Raw genomic sequence first — 10,918 nt, 5'->3', positions numbered from 1 at the left:
CCTGCCATGGAAATGGGAAGGGAAAGTCCCGTGAAAATCACAATTTTTTCCGAATTTTTTTGGTTTTTATCCATTTTTTTCCGCATTTTTTCCGTGTTTTTCGGCCATTTTTCCATGAGTTTTGACTCTTTTTTCCCCTATTTTTCAGACACTTTTCCATCCATTTTTCCCATGTTTCTCACCCAATTTTCCATATTTTCCAGCCACTTTTCCCTAGTTTTCCAGCCATTTTCCCACGTTTTTTGACCATTTTCCCCCTATTTTCCAGCCTCTTTCTCATCCCTATCTCCCATTCCTCCATCACCTCTTCTATCCCTTTTTCCACATTTCTCACCCAATTTTCCGTATTTTCCAGTCACTTTTCCGTGTTTTTCCCTATTTTTCCATGCGTTTTGACCATTTTTCCCCCTATTTTCAGACACTTTTCCATCCATTTTCCACACATTTTTCACCCAATTTTCCCTATTTTCCAGCCATTTTTCCACGGTTTTTGACCATTTTTTCCCTATTTTCCAGCCTCTTTCTCATCCCTATCCCCCATTTCTCCATCACCTCTTCCATCCCTTTTTTCCATGTTTTTCACCCAATTTTCCAGCCACTTTTCCATATTTTTGGCCATTTTTCCATGGGTTTTGACCCTTTCCTCTCTATTTTTAGACCCTTTTCCACCCCTATCTTCCAGTTCCCCATCCGCTTTTCAATCCCTTTTTTCCCACGTTTTTCCCACATTTTCCCCATTTTTCCAGCCTTTTCCAACCTTCCAGGTTTTCCATCGTTTTCCACATTTTTTTCCATGTTTTTCTGACATTTTTCCATGGGTTTTGACCCTTTTCTCTGTATTTTCCAGCCCCTTTTCCATGGTTTTCCAAACACTTTTCCATGGGGTTTTTTTGCCTCTTTTTCCTCGTTTTTTCAGCCTTTTTCCAACCCTTTTTTCCCTGTCTTCCAGCCTCTTCTCCACATTTTCTGTGCCATTTTCCATATTTTCCAGACCCTTTTCCAGGCACTTTTTCACATTTTCCGTCCATTTTTCCACATTTCTCACCCGTTTTTTTTTTCACGTTTTTCATCCTCTTTTCCATATTTTCCCATCAATTTTTTTCACATTTTCCACCCATTTCTCCACATTACCCACCCATTTTTCATTTCTCACCTGTTTTTCACATTTTCCACCAATGTTTCCCCATTTCCCACCTGTTTTTCTCATTTTCCACCCATGTTTCCACATTTTCCACCCATTTTTTTTAATTTCCTACCATTTTGCTACATTTCCCACCTGTTTTTTCACATTTTTCATCCTCTTTTCCATATTTTCCATATTTCCTTTTTTCACATTTTCTACCTATTTTTTCCCCATTTCCCCCTATTTTTCCCCATTCCCTACCCATTTTTCTGTATTTTCCACCCATTTTTCCACATTTTCCACCCATTTTTTCATTTCCTACCCATTTTTCCACATTTCCCACCTGTTTTTTTTACATCTTTTATCCTCTTCTCTGTATTTTCCATCCCTTTTTTCAGATTTCCCACCCATTTTCTCACATTTTCCATCCCCTTTTCCACATTTTCTACCCATTTTCCCACCCGTTTTTCACATTTTTCCCCATCTGTCACCTGTTTTTCCCCATTTCCCCCCGTTTTTCCCCATTCTCCACCCATTTTCCCCATTTTCCCCCATTTCCCATCTGGTTTTCCACATTTCCCACCCATTTTTCCACATTTCCCACCAATTTTTTCATTTCCCATCCATTTTTTCATTTCCCACCCATTTTCCCCCATTTCCCATCTGTTTTTCCACATTTCCCACCATTTTTTTCATTTCCCACCCATTCCCCCCATTTCCCATCTGTTTTTCCACATTTCCCACCAATTTTTTCATTTCCCGCCAATTTTTTCATTTCCCACCCATTTTCCCCCATTTCCCATCTGTTTTTCCACATTTCCCACCATTTTTTTCATTTCCCACCCATTTTCCCCATTTCCCGTCTGTTTTTCCACATTTCCCACCAACTTCTGCACATTTCCCACCTGTTTTTCCACATTTCCCCTCCATTTTTTCCCCACATTTCTCCCCATTTTCCCACCGATTTTTCCCCATTTCTCCCCATTTCCCCCATTTCTCCCCATTTCCCACCCATTTTCCCCATTTCCCATCTGTTTTTCCACATTTCCCACCATTTTTTTCATTTCCCACCCATTTTCCCCATTTCCCGTCTGTTTTTCCACATTTCCCACCAACTTCTGCACATTTCCCACCTGTTTTTCCACATTTCCCCTCCATTTTCCCCCACATTTCTCCCCATTTCCCACCGATTTTTCCCCATTTCTCCCCATTTCCCACCGATTTCTCCCCATTTCCCACCCATTTTCCCCATTTCCCATCTGTTTTTCCACATTTCCCACCAATTTTTTCATTTCCCACCCATTTTTCCCCATTTCCCGTCTGTTTTTCCACATTTCCCACCAACTTCTCCACATTTCCCACCTGTTTTTCCACATTTCCCCTCCATTTTCCCCCACATTTCTCCCCATTTCCCACCGATTTTTCCCCATTTCTCCCCATTTCCCACCGATTTTTCCCCATTTCTCCCCATTTTCCCCCTTTCCCCCACCCGCCCCTCCCACCCCCACCGTTTTTTTTTTTGGGGGGATCAAATCACCGATAAACCAGGATCTCATCCGCCGAGCTGTTGTACTGGATCTGGTACATCCTCAACCCTTCCAGCTCGTCCTGCGGCGGCCACCGCACCAGCGCCGACGTCGCCGTCACCTCGGCCACCACCACCCCCCCTCTGTCCCCTCTCTCCAGCTTGGACTCGTTGGAAAAGCTCGATTTGGCCGAAATCAGGATGTCCGAGGGCTCCGGCCTGGCCGTCGCCGCCTTCTTCCCCTCCTCATCCTCGCACTCGGTGCCGTTTCCCTCCGGCACCACGCGGAACTCCACGGGCGCCGTCGATTCGCCGGCGGCGTTGGAGGCGATGCAGGTGAACGTTCCTTGGTCGCCCATGGACGCCTCCAAAATATCCAAAGTCCCGTTCTCGTAAGAAACCGTCCTGGAGGTGTTGGCCACCAGTTTGCCGTCGGGGGCGATCCAACGCACGTAGGGGTCGGGGTCTCCCACGGCTTTGCACTTCAAGGAGGCGCTTTGGCCGACGGCCGTCACCAGCTTGGGCGTCCGGTGGGTGATCATGGGCGGCTCGCAGACGAACTCCTCCTCGCGGATGCTCCAGAAGTATTTGCCCATCAGCTCCGGCGGCGAGGCGCAGGTCTCCAGGTCGTCCTCGCGCGTCAGGCGCCGCAGCCAAACCAACTCGCAGTTGCAGTGGAGGGGGTTCCCGACGAAACTCAGCACCAGGGAGGTCAGGGGAGAACCTTTGGATTTGGCGTAGACGGGGATGCGGGAGAACAGCGGGTCTGGTGGGATCTTCTTGAGCTTGTTGGAGGTCATGTCCAACCTGGCCAGCTTGTGGAGGTTGGAAAAAATCCCCTCGGGCACGAACTCGATGAGGTTGTGATCCAAACTCACCGTGTTGACGTTGGACAGCTTGGCCACCGTTCCCCAAGGGACGTCCACCAGATTATTGTAGGACAAATCCAAATCCTCGATGGTCTCCAAGAAATCGTCCAACGACTTGGGCGAGATGAAGCTCAGCTGGTTGTTGCTCAGGATCAGGTGCCGCAGATTAATCAACCCTTTGAAGTGATCCTCGTCGATGGACGTCAGGCGGTTGCTGTCCAGGTGCAGGGCGTGGAGGCCCCTGAGGTCGGAGAAGGCGTAAGGCATGATCTGGCTGATGGTGTTGCGCGACAGCGTCAGGTGGATGAGCTGGGTCATGTTGGCGAAGTCGCGGCGGCGCAGGACGGTGATGAAGTTGTCCATGAGGCGCAGCTCGGCCGTGCGCCGGTCGATGCCGGGCGGCACGAAGAGGAGCCCGGTCTTGGTGCACAGGATGGTGAAGGACGGGGACAGGTTCTGGCACGAGCAGCGCTTGGGGCAGGGCGGCGAGCTCGACGTCGTCGTGGCGAAGAAGAAGAAGAAGAGGAGGAGGAGGAGGAGGACAGGGAGCAGGAGCTTTTCCATCGTCGGGGAAAACGGGAATCTGGGAGGGGAAAACGGGAGGATCGGTTGAGTTTTGGGGCTAAAACTGAGTTTTGGGGTTAAAACTGAGTTTTGGGGTTAAAACCGAGTTTTAGGTCAAGATTCCAGCCCCAAATATTGAGGAGATCCAATGGAGAGGGAAATCCCAAAAGTGAGGAAAAAACCCAGAATCTGGGACAGGAAAGGGAGGAAATTGGGTGAATCGGTTGAGTTTTGGGGTTAAAACTGAGTTTTGGGGTTAAAACTGAGTTTTGGGGTTAAAATTGAGTTTTAGGTCAAGGTTCCAGCCCCAAATATTGAGGAGATCCAGTGGAGAGGGAAATCCCAAAAGTGAGAAAAAAAACCCAGAATCTGGGATGGGAAAGGGAGGAAATCGGGTGAATCGGTTGAGTTTTGGGGTTAAAACTGAGTTTTGGGGTTAAAATTGAGTTTTAGGTCAAGGTTCCAGCCCCAAATATTGAGGAGATCCAGTGGAGAGGGAAATCCCAAAACTGAGAAAGAAAAATGGGAATCTGGGAGGGAAAATGATGGAATTAGCAAGAAAAACTGAGAAAATTGAGCGAATCAGTTGAGTTTTGGGGCTAAAACCGAGTTTTAGGTCAAGATTGCAGCCCAAGAGGTTGAGAAGATTCAGTCGAGAGGGAAATTCCAAAGCTGAGAAGGAAAAACTGGAAAATTTCGTGAAAATACGGCAGAAATAGGGAGAAAATGGGGTGAATCGGTTGAGTTTTGGGTTAAAACCGAGTTTTAACTCCAAGAGGTTGAGAAGATTCAGTTGAGAGGGAAATCCCAAACCTGAGGAGGAAAAATGGGAGAAATCCATGGAAATGTGGTGGAATTACGGAAAAAATGGGATTAAATCCATGAAAATGTGGAGGAATTTGGGGAAAATTGGGAGAAATCCGTGAAAAAATGGTGGGATTTGGGATAAAACCAAGTTTAGGGTCAAGTTTTAATTCCAAGATGTTGAAAAAATTCCCAGTTGTGAGGAAAACCCCAAACTTGAGAGGGAAAAATGGGAGAGTGTGGATTGATTTGGGGGGGGAAATGGGAGAAATTCAGGAAAATTTGGATTAATTGGGGAAAAAAAGGGATTTTATTATTCCAGGGATTATTTTGGGATGATTTTCCCATGGATTGTGGGGGGGGAATTAGAATAAAATTTGAATACGTTTAAATAAAATTTGAAATTCTAATTAAAAATAAGAATAAATCAAAATATTAAACATTAATAAACTAATAAAAAAATTAAAATCATTCAAAAGAATGGAATGGAATGAAAAGAATTCATTAAAATAATTAATAATGAAAACTTAAGGTCAATTCAAAATTGGAAGGAATTAAAAATAATAAAAGAAATGTTAATAGAAAAAGAATTAAATTAAAATAATAATGGGAATAAAGTAATGGAAATTAAAATAATTAACACCATTCAAAAAAAAATAATAAAAGCAAAAGATTAAAAATATTTAAAAGTCAAATAATTAAAATAAAATATGGAAACAAAAATATTAAAACTTAATTAAAGTAAAATCATTAAGATTCAAATAATCAAAATTCTTAAAATAATAAATGAATAATAGAAATAAAATAATAAATTTAAAATAACAGGCATTGAAAATAGACACAGAATAATGGATTACAATAATAATTTAAAATTTAATTGATAAGAAATTAATGAGACTAAATTCAGAATAATAATGGTCAAATTTAAATATAAAATAATATTAAATAAAAAATTATAATTTTAAAATTAGAATTAATTATCAGTTTAAAATAAAAAAGAAATTAAAAATAACAATAGTAATAATGCCCTAAAAAGCAAAATAAATTAAGGATTAGAATAATAAAATAATACTTGTAATGAATAAAAATAAGCATCAATTCAAAATAAAAATCAGTTAAAATTAATAATAATAATAATGAATAAATAAATTGAATAATTCATAATGAGAGGAATTAAAATAAGATGAATAAAAACAAATTTTAATTAAAATAATAAAATTTTTCAATTATTATTATATTGAATACTAGAAATTAAACCAATAATTAAATAAATCCTATTAATTAAACCAACAATTAAATAAATCCTATTAATGAAGCTAAAGAATTCATTAATAAAAACTAATTAAATATAATCCTATTAATGCTTAACGAATAAAAACCTCAATTCATCCCAAAACCTCCCTGAAATTCCCTTTTAGGGGGAAAAGTGGGAACTGGACAGGGCCAGGCCCAAAATTCCAAGATTTTAAAGAGGAAAAATTGGGAATTTGGGGTAAAAGGCCCAAAATTCCAAGATTTTAGGGGGAAAAGGAGGATTTGGGGTAGGCCAGGCTGAAAACTCCAAGATTTCTGAGGGAAAAGTGGGAAAAAGAGAAGTGCTGAGCTCAAAATTCCAAGATTTCTGAAGGAAAAGGAGGATTTGGGGTAGGCCGAGGTGAAAATTCCTAAAATTCCTGAGGGAAAAGTGGGAAAGAGGAAAGTGCTGAGCACAAAATTCCAAGGTTTTGAAGGGACAAAAATGGGATTTTTTGGGTATATCGTGGGAATTGGGCGGGGCCAGGCCCAAAATTCCTCAAGTTCCTGAGGGAAAAGTGGGAATTTGGATGTTCCAGGCCTGAAATTCCAAGATTTCTGAGGGAAAATTGGGAATTGGGGGTACAAGGCCCAAAATTCCAAGATTTCTGAAGGAAAAGGAGGATTTGGGGTAGGCCGAGGTGAAAATTCCTAAAATTCCTGAGGGAAAAGTGGGAAAGAGGAAAGTGCTGAGCACAAAATTTCAAGGTTTTGGAGGGGAAAAAATGGGATTTTTTGGGTATTCCAGGCCCCAAATTCCCAAGGGAAAAGTGGGAATTGGGCAGGGCCAGGCCCAAAATTCCAAGATTTCTGAAGGAAAAGGAGGATTTGGGGTAGGCCGAGGTGAAAATTCCCAAATCTCTGAGGGAAAAGTGGGAAAGAGGAAAGTGCTGAGCACAAAATTTCAAGGTTTTGGAGGGGAAAAAATGGGATTTTTTGGGTATTCCAGGCCCAAAATTCCCGAGGGAAAAGTGAGAATTGGGCAGGGCCAGGCCCAAAATTCCGAGATTTCTGAGGGAAAATTGGGATTTGGGGTAGGCCGAGGTGAAAATGCCCAAAATTCCTGAGGGAAAAGTGGGAAAGAGGGAAGTGCTGAGCACAAAATTCCAAGATTTTAGGGGAAAAATGGGAATTGGGAAATGCCTAGGCCCAAAATTCCAAGGTTTTGGAGGGAAAATTGGGATCTGGGTTGTTCCAGGCCCAAAATTCAAAGATTTCTGAGGGGAAAAAATTCTCCAACCCTCCCTAAATTCCAAGAGATTTGCCCCAAAACTTTGGGGATTTGGGATATTCGCAGTTCCGGACAGTAAAATTTCTTTTTTTTTCCCATCCCTAAATCCCATTTTGGGAATTTTTTTTCCCATTTTTCCAAGCCCCAAGTGAACACTCCCAAATCCAGGTGTGGCCCAAAACTCAGGGAAAAAAAAATTCCTTTATAATTGGAGGATACAGGAGTTAAAACCCCCCAAAAATAAAATAAAAAAAAAATCGGATTTTCCACCTGGGAAATCATTCCTGGGTTTAAAAAATGTGGAATTCCGGCCTGAATTATATAAGGAAAAGGGGGGCGAGGGGGGAATCTCACCCAGGTGCCGGAAAATCCCAATTTTCCAGGAAAAAAAAGATGGAGCAACCCTGGGATGTTTCATTTTAAAGGTCAAAACACCTCCAAAATCCCATTTTTCCTTAAAATACAGCACTTTCCGTAGGAAAAAAGCGATTTTTTCAGGCTCTAACTACCAAATTCCCCCTCGGGGCTGCAGAATTCCGGGGGAAAAAAAAAATGAAAATGTTGGAATTTTGGGCCGGTTTAGAGTGAAAAATCCGATTTTTTTTTTTTAATCGGGGAAAAAACTGCGGGTTTTTATCCCGATTTTAAATTCCCGGTGGGAATCCTCGGTGACAGCGCCGTGCCTTGTTCCCTGGGGGTGGGGATTTGGGGGAAAAATTGGATTTTTTGGGGGGGGATTTGAGGGTTTTTTTTTTAAAAAAAGGATTTGAAGGGGGAGAATTCCAAGCGCGGCGGCGCCGCAACGCGGGAAGGACGCGCCCTGCTCGGGGGAAAAAAAAAAAAATTAAATAAATAAAAAATCGGGAATTGCAGGTGCCGGGAGAGCGGGGGAAAAAAAATGGGAAAAAAACCGTGAAAAACGGCGGGAAAAAAAAAAAAAAAAAAATAGAAACCCCTCCGGCGGTGGTTTTTAATACGGATTTGGGGAGAAAAAATTGGGGAAAAAAAAAAAATTGGGGGAAAATTCCGAAAATTGGGGGAGGGGAGGGAGAAAAGCGCCGGGAACACCTGGGAGAGGCACACCTGGAACGGCCCCACCTGGATGACACGGCGGATTTATGGGAGGCTGGGAGGGCTTGGAACCACCCTGAAAAAACCCCAAAATCCCTAAAAAAACCCCTAAAAACCCCCCAAAATCCCCAAGGTCTGGAGGCGCCCTCGGGTTTTCCAGGGAAGGGTTAAAAAGCTGGAAAATTTGGGAGGGGTCGCCGCTGGAAAAGCGGGGCGTGGGGGGGGAATATGCGATTTATCCCGATTTTATCTCGGTTTTATCCTGATTTTATCCTGATTTATCCCCATTTCCCCCTCATTTCCCCCCGTTTTTACCCCATTTTATCCCGAATTTATCCCGGTTTTTCGCCGTTCCATCCCGATTTTTCGCCCTTTCACCCCCGATTTATCCCGAGTTTTCGCCGTTTCACCCCCGATTTTCCGCCGTCCCGCCCGGTTTGGTTTTGGTTTTTTTTTTTTTCCCCCCCCCGTTTTTCCCGGTTTTTTCCCCATTTTTTCACTCACCTTTCCCGCCGTGCCTTCAGGGGGGCGGCGACCCCCGCGCCCCCCCCGGGGGTCCCGAGCCTTCCATGGCCGGGAGCGATCCCGGGAGGAGGAGCAGGGGGGGAAAAAAGCAGGAAAAAAAAAGCAGGAAAAGGGAAAAAAAAAAAAAAAAAAAAAAAAAAAAAGAGGAGGAGGAGGAGGAAGAGGAGGAAGAGGAGGAGGAGGAGGAGGAGCCCCCGCCCCTCCCCCCCTGCGGCCGCGGGGAGGGGCGGGAGAAGGGGGAGGGGCAGGGGGAGGGGCCCCCGGTGGGAATTTTGGGAATTTTCGGGGTTTTTTTGGGGATGGGAGCGGCTTTGGGGATTTGGGGGGAATTTCGGGGGGTTTGGGTGTTGGGTTTCTTGGATTTTTTTTGGGGGGTTTGTCACAATCTCGGGATTCCTGAATCCGCAAAATCCCGGGATTTTCGTCCCGAAATTCCAGCCCTCCCGGAATTCCCGGATTCCTGAATCCCTGAATTCCACCCACCCAAACTCCTGAATCCCCGAATTCCCGAATTCCTAAATTTCTGCATTCCTGGATCCCCGAAATTCCCGAATTCCTGAATCCCCGAATTCCTGAATTCCTAAATTTCTGCATTCCTGGATCCCCGAAATTCCCGAATCCCTGAATTCCTGAATTCCTGAATTCCATCCCACCCAAACTCCTGAATCCCGAATTCCCGAATTCCTAAATTTCTGCATTCCTGGATCCCCGAAATTCCCGAATCCCTGAATTCTATCCCATTCCTTGGATCCCCGAATTCCCAAAATCCCTGAATCGACAAATTCCCGAATTCACGAACCCCTGAATCGGCGAATCCCCAAATTCCTGAATTTCTGAATCCCTAAATCCCAGGATTTCGTCACCTTCCAAAAATCCCAGCCCTCCTGGAATTCCCGGATGCCTGAATCCCTGAATTCCTGAATTCCCAGATCCCTGAATTCCCAAATTCCCCCCAACCCCGAATCCCCAAATTCCCCAATCCCGAATCCCCTAATCCCCAATCCCCAAATTCCCTGAATCCCAAAATCCCCAAATCCTTGAATCCCCAAATTCCCCAAATTCCCCAAAATCCCAAATTCCCCAAATCCCTCAGTCCCACCCCATTCCACAAATCCCACCCCCAAATCCCACTCCTGGCACCGCCCACTGTCCCCAAAGTGTCCCCAAGTGTCCCCTCCCCCCCCTTATTGTCCCCAGGTGTCCCCATCCCCCCCTCATTGTCCCCAGGGCCACCCCCAAGGGTCCCAAAGTGTCCCAAAGTGTCCCCACCCCCTCATTGTCCCCAGGGCCACCCCCAGGTGTCCCCAGGTGTCCCCAAGTGTCCCCATCCCCCTTATTGTCCCCAGGTGCCACCCCCAAGGGTCCCAAAGTGTCCCCAAGTGTCCCCACCCCCCCTTATTGTCCCCAGGGCCACCCCCAGGTGTCCCCAGGTGTCCCCAAAGTGTCCCAAAGTGTCCCCACCCCCTTATTGTCCCCAGGGCCACCCCCAGGTGTCCCCAAAGTGTCCCCAAGTGTCCCCACCCCCCTTATTGTCCCCAGGTGTCCCCAGGTGTCCCCAAGTGTCCCCAAGTGTCCCCCCCCCCACATTGTCCCCAGGGCCACCCCCAGGTGACACAACCCCCCAGGTCTCCCCATCCCCTTGATTGTCCCAAGGTGTCCCCAAGGGTCCCCAAGTGTCCCCAAGTGTCCCCTCCCCCACATTGTCCCCAGGGCCACCCCCAGGTGACACAACCCCCCCCATGTCCCCCTTTACAACGATGATGATGATGACGATGATGAAGACCATGGCAATGATGATGACGATGACAATGACAATGATGAAGATGACCGTGACAACAACCGTGACAATGATGACAACAACCATGACGATGATGATGATGATGAAGATGACGATGACCATGACGATAACGGTG

General features: G+C 45.1%; 1 protein-coding gene across 1 annotated transcript; it reads right to left on the bottom strand.

The window, feature by feature from the left end:
- Window positions 1–2,656: 2,656 nt before the first annotated feature.
- Window positions 2,657–9,113, bottom strand: LOC115916481 (leucine-rich repeat and fibronectin type III domain-containing protein 1-like protein). Its single transcript, XM_030970217.1, has 2 exons — window positions 8,985–9,113; window positions 2,657–4,100 (listed from the first exon to the last, which is right to left on the bottom strand). The coding sequence occupies exon 2, from the start codon at window positions 4,079–4,081 to the stop codon at window positions 2,657–2,659; it is 1,425 nt and encodes a 474-aa protein (XP_030826077.1). The 5' UTR covers window positions 4,082–4,100; window positions 8,985–9,113.
- Between the last annotated feature and the right edge of the window lie 1,805 nt (window positions 9,114–10,918).

Source organism: Camarhynchus parvulus, unplaced genomic scaffold (assembly GCF_901933205.1).
Source record: "Camarhynchus parvulus unplaced genomic scaffold, STF_HiC, whole genome shotgun sequence".
In the NCBI taxonomy this organism is placed as follows: Eukaryota; Metazoa; Chordata; class Aves; order Passeriformes; family Thraupidae; genus Camarhynchus; species Camarhynchus parvulus.
The sequence above is the reverse complement of the archived record's forward strand: the minus strand, read 5'-3'. Positions and strand labels throughout refer to the sequence as shown.